The following is a 17,610-nucleotide window of genomic DNA, read 5'->3' as shown; positions in this document are numbered from 1 at the left end:
ATAATATATAAATAAATAATCGGTTCTTAGAAAGGAAGACACTATAATACTGAACACACAATACAGATTGTAGTGGCCATCATAAACGCTAAAAATTGTTATTGAGCTCACTAAGGAGAACACCATAAACGACAAGAAATAGTATAATCGGTACTCAGACTTGAAGTTTTTATGCGTATGAAACTATTAAACTATGAAAAAAAACAATAATGATTTTGGATAAAAAATAAGCTTTTTCTAAAAATCTTATATTATAATACCAAATAATTATGCTTACAATAATTCACTGAACTAATTAAAGTTTAATGTTAAAACGAAAATTTTAGTCAATTTTCTATAAAAAAAATTATCAGAGGTACTTTTTTAAGTTTGGCCACCCTAACGGGAATATTGCTGTTCTAAATACTTAATAAAAAAAATAAATATTGCTGTTCTGTGCCCAAACGTCAATATTCTAAGTATATTTATCTATGGTTTCAAATCTTATTACCTCTATAAAAAAATATATGAAATTCATAGATATATCATTATCCATCCAGTTCGATTGAATTGAAATAAATTAATATTACCATGTTCTTTTGCCATGTTGATTCAATATACAGATTCATGCTTTAGATTGGTTATTATTGTTACACTTTTAATACAATCAAGTTTGAATTAAAGTATTTGGAAGTGAGATTTAAATTCATTGGTAGGGTAGTGATCAATACATGTTAGAGTCGATTTTCCGTAGTCCTTCTAAAGCAGCTGTGTGATAGATATCTTATTCAAGATGCTAACTCCACGTTTCAAATTAAGTCAAGACGACAACCATGTCTTCATATGTGTGCATGCACCGTATACAAATGTTAGAGATACCGAGATCGATGTAGATGGTGATAATTTCCTCTTTCTCTCCAGTCCGTACTTCCTCCGGCTCCAGCTTCCAGGCAAGATCGTGGATCAGTCGGATAACTCGGTAGGGACCTATACCTGTGATTCTGGCGATTTCAATCTAACCTTTGATAAGGAAGTTCCTGGAGAGTATTTTGAAAACTTGGACATGATAACATGTCTTATTGCACCTCGTGATATACCATCTGTCAATCCCGATTTGGTAGAAATGCTTGACGATAATGGGATAACTTTTGACAACAGCGACGACAGTGATAGTGGTGACAAATATAGCTATGGTTTTGCAAATAAAGTCACTACAGAGTTTCAAGACATAGGTACAGAATTTCCTCAGATATTTGAGTTGCGGTATCCTGAAAGAGTTTCAATTGCAGAACGGAATAAAATTAGAATTGACTATGAAGATAGGAAGTTCTCATCGGATCACTACTTAGCTGATTACTTTGATGAGGAACTCATTGCACCATATTTATCCTCATCACCTAATTGGACTAATTTAGATATTAACAGTATAGAATTCACTGATGCTGAGGTCGGTGTGTTGAAAGAGTTGCCCAATAAAAATTATTTGTTAAGTAAAAATGAATATAAACAAGTACTATATGGTCTAATTGACATTCTTTATGGCTACTGCTATGATAAACGGACAACATTAAATGAAAGCACTGTTGAATCAAGTTGGACCATAAATAAGTTATCTTCAACATTAAGTTGGTTTTGTGCATTCAACAATGTACAGGAGACCTTGATATCATGTTACCGGAGAGCACTAATTTATCCTATATTTCGCAACTTTGAACTATGTGAAAAAGTGAAGAATGATGTAGTAACATTGTTTAGGAAAGGCAAGAAATTTGTGATTAAATGTGTTATTGAAATTTATAAAATGTTTACTACAAGCAATGATGCTCGATACATATTAAATCAATTATATATACAAGACTACCTAATATTCCTCCAGAAATGTCATACTGATGAAATTGATGAATTATGTAATAATATAGCCAATACAGAAATTGCAAAAACTGATTTAAATTTGGACTTGGAAGAATTTGAAATGGCAGGAAGATTGGTCCAGCAGGATGAACTGGAAATAATGGAGAATCAGATGGCATTACAGCTTGCATCAATGTCTTTATTACCAAAGAGGAATAGGATAATCGAACAGACTGACTCCGATTCTGATTCAAGTAGTGATTCATCGGATTCCAGCAGTGATTCATCAGACTCCAGCAGCGATTCATCTGATGATTCTTCTGAGGAACTGGATTCTGATGATGACCCATTATAACATCAGAACTTCGACTGTTCAAGCAAAGGCTTGTAATAGTTGAAAAGTTACAAATTGCATTTGAACCATTGTGACAAACATGAACAATGAACACATATAAATGATATAAAGTCATGCATATATGGGTTATCCTTTATCTATTTTAAGAGTCTATAAATATCTATCATAGATATTTCAGATCCTAGCTAGGTATTATATCAATGTAATATAAACTCTTGTTATTATACATATTAGGAATATATGAGAATTATTCAATGTTTCTCAAAAATATAGATGTAAACAAACTATTTAGTTATACCATATGCATTACATATGGGCTAACTAAATAGTTTACTGGATATTGAATACTGGAACACTTACAATAAAAATAGTGCTTAGCAGTAAATGTATACATATAAATTATGTGTAACCATAGTAATTGTAATGCTTCTATCACTTACTTGAATAAGTAAATGTATTATTCTAACCATCAGAAAATATATTAATAATTGGAAATGATCTGTGTAATTGTTATCGATTTTATGTAATAATAGGTAAATTCTATTATGTATAGAAAACCTTATTGAATCAAAGATATTTAAAAGATATGTTCTACATTAAGTGTTTATTGTCTCTGGAACTAATGAACCAGTTGCTTACATAGTCTAATAGTATTAGCTTCTATAATAATGGCTTAATACTCACAGGTAATACAGGTAGAACTCATGGCCTTAATACACCATGGAAGATAATTATAAATATATGCCAGTTTTCTTGTAAATTAATGTTTCTGATTAATACATGTATAACTGTAGAATACTTGTAGGTCAGATAGTGTTAAATGAGTATTGTGTTCAAATGTAATATCTATAGTTGTAGTAGAAATGTTATTATTAGCGCGTTATGGGGTGTAATCTCAAAAATAATTCTGTACCAATTTAAACAATTCTTTAATCACTTTAGAGGTAGTGATTATTCTAAATGTAATTCTACCATATATACTATTTTGAATTTTGATCCACTTGGTAAAGTGGTTAGTTAGCAATGTTACAATCTTATTAGTAGTTTATAGATAGTAGTTTCTGCTATACTATTAGAATTAAATAATCAAAATATTAGTTAAATATGTAGTCTATGTATTGAAAGGAGAATTAAATAAAACACTTGAAAATTAATTTGAGTTTTTTATTAACTAACAGAAAATAAAGGTGAGAATTACAACAATCAGTACTTACTTACCCATACCACTTATTTATAAATGCTTTTATATAGTTTTATACAATAAATACAATATTCAATAACATTCGGAGTATATGAAAGGATTCAAAACCTACAAAAAAGTATACTGTGGGTTATACAGGCCTTGACATGGAAGATAGGTTTAGGGATTTAAAAACCATGCTTTACATAAATAATAATATTTGCTTTGTAACTATAGCCCAGTGTAATGTTAATTGAGGGTGGAATATTAAGTGAAATTAAAAATCGATCCTGTACGACATTTTAGTCACATAAACGTTAAGTATATATATATTTTTAATATTTTTTCCTTACAACCGTCAGATTAATGGACTAGATTACATTATTAACGCAAATCATTTAATTGCAAACTATTTATTTATTATTATTAACAATTGTTTTGTGAATATTTGTAAAAAATATGTGATTTCATAGAGTAACTGCTTGATACATATCAATAGAGATTATACTTTGTTGATAAAATATAGTGATTAAGTAGCAATAAATAGTACTAATTGTAATCCATATATATCAACAACATAAACCTGGAACCTTCAAACAATTCAGCAACTGAATTTAGCTATCACAAAAATACTAATAATGGAGTCCCAACTACAAAATGACTGATTTTTGTGATATCTACATTAAAATAAAATAATAGATTCTATATATTATAAAACTAATATCAGATTTTTAACTATCATATGACCTCCGTTTCTACATTAAGTGTTACTGGTTACACAACATAATATTATATTGAATTACCATTATTTAATTCAATAACAATATCAAATAAACTGATGTACATATTCATTATTACTTACCAGAGTAATTTAAAGTAGCCACTTATTATTGCATTCTAATATTCAATTAGCTTTTTTGAAATATTCCTTGCTTTCCTTTGGACTTGGTTTTATGGTGTCAGCATTTGTGTCTGGATTCCAGTTGGCAGGACAAACTGAAAAAGAATAAATTTGATATAAGTAAATATAAATAAAAATCTATTTCTAATCTAAGTATAAAAAATAAAATTAATAAAAAGTATGCAAAAATTAAGTAACTATGATTAAACAGCACAATCTTACGGAGGTTAAGTCTTGGACAAATTTATGTCTCCATTTACAATTCTGTATCGTTTACAATTACAAATGACCCATTTGGTTTATGCACTGTTTCTGTTAAACATAATAATTGTTAATTTTAAATACAAACTCAAACTACAGTGTATATTTTTTATATATTAAATAATATGCCTATAAGTAAAGAATCTCAGAATAAGATTAAAATTGTATACAATAACCAAACAACCAAAAAACATAACAACACAAGTGAAATGAGAAAATGACAGACTAAAAAAATACAGATCAGAATGTAAAATCAAGCTAAGATCTATCCAGAACTGTAAATAAAATCTTTTTATATTAATTTATATTTTTATACACATGGTAGTGATTTTTAAGATAAATATCTTGATTTAATGTATAACAGCTGTTATTTCATATGCAAAAGTTCATCTTATACTTTTTCCTCCACACAAATAATATTGAGAGATTACATGCAGCATATATCCTATCTACAATCTATTTTCATATAAAATTTTATTAATATCTATTCAGCCATTAAGTCTTAAAATATAATAAACATACACACCTTTTAATTTATAATATTACTATGCAGATATATAAGACAAACAGAATATTTTCATCATGTTATGCATATAGTAACAATTACCAATATATTGTATTAATTATAGTACATAATATTGATTTTTAATAAGCATACCTTCACCATGTTTATCAGCAAACTGGAAGGCTTTTACTAGCCTGAGAGTTTCATCTACTGATCTGCCTACAGGCAAATCATTAATCGATAAGTGTCTCAGTATACCATTTCTGTCTATGATGAATAGACCTGGAAAAATATATTTGTTACTCTATAATAATAACATACACTAATCATAGATAGTGGGAGTGTTATGTGACTAGATGTTTAAACAGAGTATATATTTAAAACATAATGAAATAGAGCATTTTGTACCAAGGGTGTCAGAGCTGACATTCCTAAACACAGGTGATTAATTTATATAGCTAAATTATGAAATATAATAATTTCATAATTTAGCGTTAACTGATTACAACAGTTTTTATCAAGCCAAAATAGCATTGAAAGTAAGATGGTGAGTTCAACTACTATAACCATTGACTTTACTCCTTTTACAGGATATTACAACATATTTTTCTCACCCTCTGTTTATAGAATATCAGTATGGAATTATGGATATACTCACCACGGAGTGCAAAACCACCATCAAGTAGGACATCATAATCCTGGGATATTGTCTTATTATAATCAGCCAGTAATGGAAAGTCTAGTTTACCTAAACCACCATCCTGTAAATAATAAATTATACATTTAAGGGCATTACAATATTGAATTAGTTTATACTAAGCGATGTAGCATGGCACAGGTGATAGTTGCTTCAGTTAACAGTTGCCAAATTTATGTTACTACAGCGTAAGATTAGATACATGCAATTAGAAACTGTTATTTTAAATTTCATATCCAGTACATATATTAGATGAATTATGAATGTGAAATAATGGCACTGGGTTGCAATAGGGTAGGCTTTATGAAAATAGAATATCAGTATGAGAAGAAAAATGTGACAACAAATATTTACACCATTCTTTAGATAATAAATGTTTAGTAAACCATCAATCAACAAATAATTAATTATTATTTAAAAGTTTGTCATGACTTAAGAAGAAATGTAAACTTACTTTTCGTGGTGTATTAATCCAGGCTAAATGACTGAACTCTGAGTCCGTAGAGACACCAATGACCTGACAATCAATATTGGCAAAGTCTTTGGCCCTATCACTGAATGCTATCAGCTCTGTTGGGCAAACAAATGTACTGAAATGGCAAAAAATTGTCAATTAATATTCTATTTATTATATATTATATTATATACTTGGATTTTTTATGTAATAATTAAAAAGATTTAATTTTTACATAAAAAATCCAAATAGTAATGAATTTGTTGTGTTGATAACATAATTGATTCTCGAGTAATTGATGATGTATTTTATTACATTATTCATTATTTAACAACATTGATATTCCATATTAAAATAAAGTATATACATTAATTGAAGACAGTAGAATGAAGCTAATATTTTTCTTGAAGTGTGTCCCATTTAGGATTACAGTTATTTGCTTCATTCATTTTCATAAAATATATAAAAAGAAATAATTAACTATGTCCACTTACAAATCTAATGGGTAGAAGAATAGTACAACATATTTTCCAGAAAAATCAGACAATTTAAGCTGATTAAATTCTCCATTTACTACAGCAGTTGCAGCAAAGTCTGGTGCAGGTTTTTGTACCCTTGGTACAAAGGCAGCACTGGCTGAAATGAAATGTTTAATGGTTTAAATTATAAAGTCTTTATTGACAACATTACAATCTATTGCAAAAATATATGTAGCTTCTCGTTTCATTTGTTCTTCAGTAAGACAATGATATATTTCATCATCCACAATATAATACTTGATATTAAATATAGGCGCCCAATTAAATTGTAGGTGTGTAAAAAAAGATGAAGAAGGTTCGTTCATTATATGGAACACCATAGTATTTTTGTGATAGTAAAAAGCCGAATGTCAAGAGGTTATGTAATAAAACAATAAGCTAAAGTAAAACCAATAAGTATTTACTTGTAGAAAAATTTGTCTTCGATGCAGTTGAAAGCGCAGGCGACAGTACCTGAAGTCACAAATAATAAAAAAATATGAAGTTTTAGTAATTAAAATGTTTATGTAGGTATCTGAGAGGTTATAGACATTAAATTATTTATTTGGTAATATGACACTCACTTTGCGCACTAGGTGTTTCACAAAAACAGACATTATTAATAAGTATGTTGAATTAAAGATATGTGAATCGCTAAAATATGAAGAACTAACAAATCACTACACTAAAAAATAAGAAATTGAAATGAAGTGAATATTTTTTATTTGTTTTAAGGCTTTGGGTAGAATCCTTTTGGTATATGTACTTTACTCTTTGGGTAGAATAGACGTAATTTTCGAGCTATTCAACTGAAGTTTCGACAAGTGTAGCCAGATTCAATATTTAAAATATCGGGAAAACGTTATCAATATTGTTATTTAATTAAAATGTATTAATTCTTAAGTTAAATAAATCACTCAAAACTGTACCTATTATATTTTCCTAGCTATATTATTAGTTTCGCGTATAAATCGGAACAGGGATTGTCCAATTTAAACTGCAACTCTCTTGAGAACTAGCTCGTTTTTTTATTTATTCGCATCCGATTCTAAAAAGAGAAAAAGGCAGTTCACTTCTAGGCGTATATGTTTTTTTTCTGTATTTTCAAATTGTTTTTGTTTAGGGACTCTTAAATCGAAAGTCAACGAAAGAGTTTCTAATTTATAGATATACCCTCACAAATCATAGAAATATTTATATACCTTTAAGTATATGTGAATATGACTGTGTATCAACGTATTATTTTCAGTACTCTTCTTTCCGTGATGCTAATTACTATTAGTTACCTACTATTCTGAAGCAAATTGGCCAAATTATGTCACTTGTACGTTGCAATGCAATATTGGAAATCAATTAATCGAGCACCGTTCTCTTTCATTTCCTAAGCGAGGAACTACGGATCCGTTAACACTATTAGAAAATTGCTACTCGCTAAGGCAAAGGACATTACTATCGGCTTTATAATACTACGACTACTTTTTATTGTTCAGATTTACGTATAGGTAATAAAAATATAATAAAAATAACTGATCGCTGTACCTACATGGAAGATATATGAGAAATATTGTTATTCTTGAGTATTCTCAAGAATACTTTATTACCGTAGGTATTAGAACCATTATCTGTGTATTTGTGCGCGGTAATCTTAGAAACGGCTAAACTGATTGGGGTGCGGTTTTTACCAACTCTGTACTTAATAAAAAAATAAACAATGCGTTTGGCGTCTTCATTATGTAGGTAATGTTCTGGTAATATGAATGAAGTTACAATCATGTATGTAAATTCATACAAGACTCTTATCATATGTATTTTTTGTGTTTTAAGCCATGAACAAGTTGAAAACTATGAATAAGTATAAATAAAAGCACTATGGGATTTCGTTGGATACATTAAACAAAAAGGCATGAATAGGCCAAGATCCTTTAAAAGGCGGCCGCTAGTAGACTGACGGCTTACTACGTCAATAAGATTACTTAATTGAATGACCCAGATTGGACCATCGGATTTTTTGGGATAAGTGCCTGTACAAAAGATTACTGGCTAATGTGCTTTTGTTATTCTCATTATTGAGAAAAAAGAATGAATGCAATAGCTGAATGTAGCATTTGAATCTGAATCATTTATATATATACTTACTTTACTTTATGCAATTACAAATACATAATATAATAAATAATGAATTACACTTATTATTATTATACCTAAAGTTATATTACTAGTAGGTATATATACTTATATAAACTAAAATTAATATTTGAATTATCATAGTAACTATTATACTATTATACCATGGACTAGTCTCGCGAGTTCGCTAATGTATGTAGGTCATTGTAGGTACAATACTACAAATATAATTATTATGAAATATATATTTTTCAGTTTTACACAGCTACACAAGACTCTTCAGTTAATGCAATACCCTTCTCGAAAAACTCCAAGCTGCAGTCTCTGGATAAAACCTCGGCAGGTAGTTCATTCCAAGATTTATGTAAGTGTAGGTACGCGGGACGAAGCTCCTCTGAAATAGTACTGTCCGAGTAGTATCACTTAGGTTCCAGTATATGGGAATAAATTCTTTATCGATGGCAAACAGTGCGATAGTAAACGGTGCCCATGTAAAGGTATTCAGAATAATGTACAGTACCTATTTTTCAAATAAACATAATTTTTCAAGAATAATTAAATTTTGAATCAGCGCTGAAATTAAAGGTTGCACCAGCTGACTGGAAGTTCTTTCAGCTTTTAGTGCAGCATTAGTTTTTAAGTTCTTTTATATTTTTCACACAGTACAGTGGTATACTGAATAAATAATAATAATTATTATAAAATCGGTTTATGTACCTTGATAACTAAATTGCGTAGAAAATTGTTCGCAACGTAAATTACATGGAATTTTCAAAGTTTTCATTATCCTGTCCTTAAGACCTTATAAGCTCTTTCATTAACACCAAAGAAAATCTATTACAAAACACGATGCAGAAGTTAGACAAGTTTTTGTAGGTCATATCAAAGTTAGGTACTTCAATTTGGCGCAATTCAATGTGGTCGGTTAAGCGTCTGAGGCAAGTTTGATGGTTATTTCATTAAACTTTTTGATTAGGCCTGTTCATACAACTTCCTATGCATACCATGGTGCGGATATAACGGCCATCATTCATGAAAGAAACATTACAAAATATTTTGATTATTACCTAATACGATACTATTCAAAAGAATTGCCAACATGAAGTGGCATTGTATAAATACTTTGACAATAATTAAATGTATTTTTTACTTACCCTGCTTCTCTGTTCCTCTTTCAATTTATTCTCAAAAATCAAACTAGTATTCCAAATATGCTGCAGATCCTCCACATATAACTTGACGATCATAAGCGTCTAAAATGTCCTACATAAATAAATGATTATATTTGATTTGATTTGATTAGGCTTGCAACAGTTCAATGATACAGATATTTTCAGATGACAAACAAGGACTTCAGAGCATCGCCAATTCATATAGATATTTTTTATCTAATTGAAGTTAAATCCGTTCGATTTTAATAGAAACAGGACTGCAATTAACATACACGTTTCAGATTTTCCAGTTGGTAGTCTATCAGCAGATTATTTCTTTTCTATGATATTTATTTTTTAAAGTCTAGTAAAATAATATTTGGTAAACTACATTGTTTTACAATGTGCCTGCAGGTATATAGTTTTTTATGCTGTTGATCGGTCTATCTGCGAAAGTGGAGCAAAAGTTGTATCGCGAATGGTATACTAGACGCAGTGGTGGATATATGGTTATTTTATATATAATACCACACAAACATAATACATAGAGTATTATGTTTGTGTTGTATTATATCGTATTATTAATTATTATTATAAATGCCGAAAGTTTGTAAGTATGGATATATGTTACTCTTTCACGCGAAAACTACTGAACGGATTTTGGTAAAACTTTTCAGCATTAGTACTTATGGCTCATAATAACACATAGGCTATATTTGTTATTGAAATTTGCAAACCGCGAGCACAATAGTACTTAATAATATATTTATTATGCATGTAATATCAATATATTTCCGATAGTTGACATGAGACATATATATTTATATTTTTTTATAATATAAATATATGTCTAATGCCAACTATCCGACTGCAAAGTTACATTTCGTTACCTAACATTATGAAATTTTAACGGTCAACCACGTAGGTACACATTATGTATGTATGTAGTTGTACATATATGTAGTCTGTAGTTATATACAGAGGAAATTTATAAAACTTTGTAGATATTTTACGGTCAATATTTGTATTTCAACCAAAACACACAGACAGAAAGCGAACCCAGCGAGAACTTTGTCTAACTTGTGGTAGGTATGTACCTACACAGAAGTTTATCCCTATTTCGCAGTTATTTGGCGAGATTACGGTATAATTTGAAACTTCATCACATTTGCATTATTACTATGCCAAAATATGGTCGGTTTCATGGACCACAAAACTGTTCTACCGTTAATTATTATATAATTTGAATAAACTCAAAAGCATTTATTCATTGGCCACTTGAGCATATCGCATTAATTTATATTTAATATTATAAATGCGAAGTGTATCTGTCTATCCATCTGTTTGTTGACAATTTACGACGTAGGTAAACAGGTTTTATTTATTTATCATGACTAGATAGTATTACAAGGACGGACATAGGCTATTTTTTATCTAAAAATATGTAGGTATAGGAGAGGATTTGAAATAGCAGATGAAAGTTTGTACAGATCCCAGATTTATATCATAATATTTTATATATATACGGCTAGATATACATAATTTATAGGTTATAATATACCTTAATGTCGCCATTGTTGTCTAACTAATCTGATTTCTTCCTCTGCCTGTGATCTTATACAGATTCCCGCCATCGTAGGTATACCACTATTCACCAAGTGTTGCAAACTATTGTATAGTATATATTTTTATTGTCTATGTTTTTATAATAATTATACTGTTTTATAATATTAGTTGGTAAATTTAAAAATATACGGTATTTTTTTTTGTCGTTTTATTACAATCGTCTTTAATCTCTTGTTACAAGACTATCAATACGTTATCATCCTTCTCTTCAAATGATGTTATAACGGTCCTCCATTTCTGAAGCTTACCTGGATGCTCTAATTGGAACATGATTTATGACGCATGTGACAAGGCTCTACCTATAGATATACAAGTAGAGAGTGTCGTCGTTGCTTGTTTAAGCAGCTTAAATGCTACTAATGCTACAGTATAGACTCTCATTTACGTACACAAAAATTTCATTAGTCATTTAGCTGCATTTATGAATAAGTATTATAGATTATTTACATGATTTATTTATTGAGTGGGCAAAGTTAAAACCCAAATAAAATAAATTATCAGAGAATATTTACTTATTAAGGTCATACAATATATTATATTTAGGATATTTTGTGTGTTACATTTACCATTTTGTTAAATGTCGTCCATGCTTAATTTTCTTGTTGTAACAACGAACACACTCAAACTTAAATAGTTTGAAAATATAATAAAGGAATAGCAAAAATTAAAAGTCGACATTGAAGTGGACAATAAAGGTATTAAGTACATAATACAGTATAGCTTCAAATACGTTATGAGAATTTAATAGAATGTCACTATTAATAAAACACAACTGAAGGTAAAATATATCCGCTAGAAAAATGCCAAGAAGAATGTTCAGAGAACAGGAAACACTGAAATAATGAATTATGTATGAAACATGACAATCGGCTGGTCAAACTCGTTATCGAACTGTGTGGACTCTAGCGCTGTGAAACTTTATCTTGTTTTCCTTTTTATAATATAAACTACTGGTTGATCCGCAGAACTTCATTTGCGTCACATTTGTTCTATCTATGCAACATTGATTGTCACTATTTTTTGGTCGTAGCTTGATATTATACAGCTTTTCTCAATATATGTGGTATCCAACACTTAAACAATTTTTAAAATTAGAACAGTAGGATTATTCTGAACATCCAAACTCACACACATTATAGGTATTCAAACTCTTTTTAATATTGGCATAGATGTAGTAAATTATATAGGTATATGAGAAATATTATATAGGATATTTTAATCGTATTAAATTATTTAAGTAAACATTGTTATATACATTGTATTGTCAGCAATAAATTGTTACATATATAAACATTAACAGAAAAAATAACAATCATTGTAATCCAATATTGCCTCTTTGAATGGCCATACATAAATTAATAGTTATTAATAGTAATCATATTAATGTATGTTTTGGGGAGAAAATGGATTGTTAGTCATGTGCACTGTTGGCCCCTTTGCTAACAATGCATCTATCTCTACGCGGTTCACCCTGAAAACTATCATGATATAACTGGTGAATTTGTTACGATGGCCTAATTGACCTCACCTCATGTTCACCTTATCATCTTCCACAGGTGTCTCGCCAGCGTGAACTGTTAGAACAGACGGGAGCACCATTGCATTGTCATCCATTAAAATGTTTTAGCAAGATTTATAGTAACATAAAATTAATAGAAATATTTGAAATATGAATATTGAAAAATAAAATTAAATATACATTTCAAATAATAAAATATTAAAACATTTCTTCATAATCTGCGCTCTATTCGTGTTCACTTAGGCTCTGTTTACAATATGCATACATTTTTCTATCGACTATACGTTATATTTTCAAATTTGACGATATTTTTTGTGTGCATGTTATGCGACAATATTCAGTCAAAGCTTAAAGAAGCAACACGAAGAAATAGTACTCAGAATATTGGTCACTGTAACATTTTGTATTTGTTTAATTTCAAGCAGTCCACAAACAAAATCATATAAGGATATCATGCACGATTTTCTCTGGTTTTTAAAAAAAAAAGATAGCTGATGTCGGTCATCGTGGTATGATTTATCTTCACGGTTAATAACTATTCGTTTAGCCGTGAAAAGGTAACAAACGTATCTTCTCGTGTCAAAGTGCGTTTTTCTATATATACATACACAGTTTAGCATTTTTAATATTAGTATACAGGGGGGAAAGGGGATTGTTAGTAATGTGGACTAATGACCCCATTGCTAGCATAGTGCCATGTCCGGTTGACATCCACGCGGTTCCCTCTGGAAACCATCATGATAAATTTCTAGTGAAATTGTTACAATGGGCTAACTGATCTGACCTTATATTCATCTTATTATCCTCCACCGACGCTCCGACAGCGTATACCGTTAGCGCTGACGGTTGCACCATTTCATTATCATCCTTTTAAAAAAAATAGTATACATAGAATCGCTGAGAGGAAGAGAAGAAAAATCGTTACCGCAGTTAGTCTCAGTCATTAACAATAATATTTTTCCTCTCCAGTATGAAAGCAGCTTTGATCGCAATTTGCATCAGATTCTCCGAAATGCAAATGTTGCGTCTGTCATTCTAAATTGATATTAAAATGAAGTGTTTGTTCAGTCTCCAAGCTGTTTATTTTTAGAGCTAGCATTTAATGAGTTTGCGACGATATTCTTGTTTGTTTTTTGAAAAATGAACAAGATTTGGCCAGTATTTCTTGCATCTTCAGCGAAGTAGACTCCATATAACATTATCTACATGATTGTATTTATTTCACCTTTATCTGCTGCTAAGCAGCATGTTTCCGAGCTGTGTTTCGAATTCGTTTTTTTTAAATAATGATAGTGCAGCCGCTTGCGCTAAAGCATAAGTTATATATGCTGGAGGTTTATGCGATCAGTTAGCCCATCATAACGCAAGCGGGGCAGCAGCTTAGAATGTTACGATGAGCATGAAGTCAAGTTAGTTAATGGCGAATTTAACAGGAATAAATCATGATGATTTCCAGCGAAACCGCGCGGTTTTTTTTATTATTATTTAATTTGATGAATGTACTGCAGTAATAGCAGAGCCCTATTACTAATAATTCTCTCCCATTCCATCCTATACGGAAGCATAACCCTTTTTTCTGAAATAACTTTTCTTTATTTCTGAATTAATTATTTATTAAATAAAATGTTTAAAAAAGTAAAGTACTGCAAATTCATTTTTATGAGTTAATTTAAGTAGGATTTTCAACTATTTTTATAAGAGAATTATTAAAACTTTTCTGAAATTCTGTGGAAAACGTTTTCCCGGCTTGCCATTAAGAAGCGCTTTCAACTCTTATGATTTATTCCATATTCGCTCCTCTTTAATGGTAAGAAATTGTTCAAACTTATAATAGCATTTTCTAAAACGTTTAGTGACTTCTTCTATTTGTCTAGATGGGCAAACTAGCTACGACTGTCCATCTGACAGTAAGTGCCAACCGCCGTCTTAGTGTTTGAATAGAACTATAGATATCATGTCTTTGATAACATACTATATCTACGTGGTACCACTCATGCGTTTTTATTACGGATGACTAAGATGTCATTCTCCCATACCCCGGCCTTATCTTCAACCGAAACACAGATTATAAAGTTAGTTGGTTTTCAACTGAAATAGGTGATATAGAGGTATTTTTTTATCTGAGTATATCCACGTCTATATTGCAAAGAGGTGCATAATTTAAAATAAGAGGTAAACATTTTATTTACTAGCTACCCACGACGGTACCCCGGACGGTAGGGAAAAAATAAAATTATAATGTAAAAATTTGACGTTCATAAGCGGCTAAAATGTCCTACATGAATAAATATTTTTTAATTTTGAAACCCACCTCGATTTCGCAAAGGGGTACCTACATGTATTATAAATATTAAACTTCCTCTTGAATCATTCTATCTGTTGCTAAAAACTGTACTAAAATTCGTTGGGTAGTTTAAAATATCTAAGCGAACGGGCAACGGAAGTGACTATATTTACAATATATAAACATTTACACAATTAACTAAAATGGAATAAAATTTTTAACATATTAATTCTATGCAAGATTTGTATTCTATATTTGTTTATATTATGATGGCTTTGTACAAAGTTATTTTGCTAAAGTTTTTTTCGTTTCTACAAAACTTGTATGAAAAGTAGGAAGGACAGGGATTGTTAGAAAAACATATTAGTGTTACCATTATATGTTATTTACTTAAATGCATCCCCTTCTAATCTCTATGGTTGTCAAGGAGAAAAATGCCTTAAGCTGTTATGTTCGCCATACGCACCTTTATATCTATATTTGTGCATTAAAGCAATAAATGCAATAAATAGATTATATTTACCCATAAGATAACAATTTTATTTAAAAATTTACATAATTTTTACCTAATTAATGTGAATAGCTAACAATTAAAATGGTTAACTAACATCAGATTTAATTTTGAACACGAGATATCATAATTACTCGTGGGCTTATTAAATCGAACAAACAGTAACTAAATTCAAATTATCTATATTATTAATAAACTATGTGCGTATATCAACTTCAAATTAATTACGAATTCATAGTAAATACCTCAAACAACTTTTGTTGAGAAAATAGAACTTTCATACAATAATAAAGTAAATTTATTGCTCGGTAACCACTATTTAGTAAAGCTGAATTAATATAAGGATCACAATAAATGTATAGTGGTGTGACCATATTGTAGCAACTTCTTGTAATTTTGTTAAAATATTTAATGGCAACTAAGTTATTTTATTATGCCTTATGTCTTATAAGGCACATCCGGGCGAAACCGTACTAATACGTACATATTTTTTTTTTATGCCGACACACTCTCGACGTGTAGACCGTAAAGTTTCTCTTATTATCACTAGTAATCGATTTTTTTTTACTATATTTAATAACTTTCATAAATAGCAAAAGAAACACAAAAAAGACTAACGTATACAAATAACAAATATAATATCATTTACATAAGTAGTTCTGAAATATTGAATAAAGCTGTGGCAGACAGACGGACAGAAGAAGTCTCGTCATAGAGTCCCTTTTAAAACTTTTTAGTTCGGAACTCTTAAATAGTTCCGTTATAGCAATATCTACATGTCACTAAATATTGAAACATATTTAGAGTTCATATGCTAATAAGAAATAATAAGCAGTTAAATTAAGTCGGAATGATCCTCCGCACCATTCGAATTATACAAAAATAAAAATGAAAACATTTTCGTTTTGGATTCTTGGAAAATTATTCACGCAGTTTGTTAGTATACGAGTAAGTATTGAGCTATTGAAAAATAATGATCTGATCATACATAATAGAAATAATGAATACAACAATCATGCCTGGCGTAAAGTAGGTAAATATTATATTTATTATAATTTTATTTATACACGCATACATTTAACTCGATATATTTTTCCTCTCTCCTGTGTAAATATCTTATTTGTATAAGGACATATTTATACTCCTAGATACTGTAAGTGTTTCTAAACGATTTGGTAATCTTGAAAGTGTGGTGTGACAAGTGGACAATGGTGTGACAATGGACAAAATAAAGAATAGGTACATCAGAGGAAGTATGAAAGTAGCGCCGTAATGTTTTACGTATGAATGTGGATGGTCATAAAAAAAGAGGCCGACCGAAAAAGATATGAATGAATTGTATGAAAGATGATATAGCAAGAAAGGGACTGAATGAGATGACTGCGAACACAAGTGAATGGAAGAGAAAAACATGTTATGTCAAACCCTCCATGATATAGGATTAGGTAAAGTAAATGATGATGTTCCAAAAATATTTATTAAATTTTATTGAAACTTTGCATATTTATCCTATTTCAGTTAACGGCACAATCAACCTTTGTAAAACAAGCAATAGATTCGAAGAATTCGAAGAATATATTGATTCTCCATTCATTCTTCGATCGTTACTAACACGACTTCGCGTCAATAATGCGAAATCGCAGATAAAATCAAATAGATATATAGCTTTTATTGAATTATCGAAAATTCTAGGA

At 29.9% G+C, this 17,610-nt stretch overlaps 2 protein-coding genes across 2 annotated transcripts; one reads left to right on the top strand and one right to left on the bottom strand.

Moving 5' to 3' along the window:
- Positions 1–514: 514 nt before the first annotated feature.
- LOC131845499 (protein SHQ1 homolog) lies at positions 515–3,265 on the top strand. Its single transcript, XM_059194565.1, has one exon. It carries the CDS (start codon positions 773–775, stop codon positions 2,183–2,185), a length of 1,413 nt encoding a protein of 470 aa, XP_059050548.1. The 5' UTR covers positions 515–772; the 3' UTR covers positions 2,186–3,265.
- A 509-nt stretch (positions 3,266–3,774) lies between these two features.
- LOC131845560 (peroxiredoxin-2-like) lies at positions 3,775–7,450 on the bottom strand. The gene is made up of 7 exons (XM_059194634.1): positions 7,286–7,450; positions 7,127–7,175; positions 6,678–6,819; positions 6,184–6,319; positions 5,691–5,793; positions 5,186–5,314; positions 3,775–4,361 (listed from the first exon to the last, which is right to left on the bottom strand). The coding sequence occupies exons 1-7, from the start codon at positions 7,316–7,318 to the stop codon at positions 4,270–4,272; spliced, it is 684 nt and encodes a 227-aa protein (XP_059050617.1). The 5' UTR covers positions 7,319–7,450; the 3' UTR covers positions 3,775–4,269.
- Positions 7,451–17,610: the final 10,160 nt, after the last annotated feature.

Source organism: Achroia grisella, unplaced genomic scaffold, assembly GCF_030625045.1.
Source record: "Achroia grisella isolate CSIRO2021 unplaced genomic scaffold, CSIRO_AGI_Agris_v1 utg474, whole genome shotgun sequence".
NCBI lineage: Eukaryota > Metazoa > Arthropoda > Insecta > Lepidoptera > Pyralidae > Achroia > Achroia grisella.
The sequence above is the reverse complement of the archived record's forward strand: the minus strand, read 5'-3'. Positions and strand labels throughout refer to the sequence as shown.

What these genes read in the sequence shown, in the direction of transcription:
- LOC131845499 (XM_059194565.1), top strand. Translation starts at nt 773, where the DNA reads ATGCTAACTCCACGTTTCAAATTAAGTCAAGACGACAACCATGTCTTC.
- LOC131845560 (XM_059194634.1), bottom strand. Translation starts at nt 7,318, where the DNA reads ATGTCTGTTTTTGTGAAACACCTAGTGCGCAAA. An exon ending in TTCTTCTACCCATTAGATTT is followed by an intron (nt 6,320 to 6,677) that starts GTAAGTGGACAT and finishes TTGCCATTTCAG; the next exon opens with TACATTTGTTTGCCCAACAG. An exon ending in TGCTGATAAACATGGTGAAG is followed by an intron (nt 4,362 to 5,185) that starts GTATGCTTATTA and finishes ATTCTTTTTCAG; the next exon opens with TTTGTCCTGCCAACTGGAAT.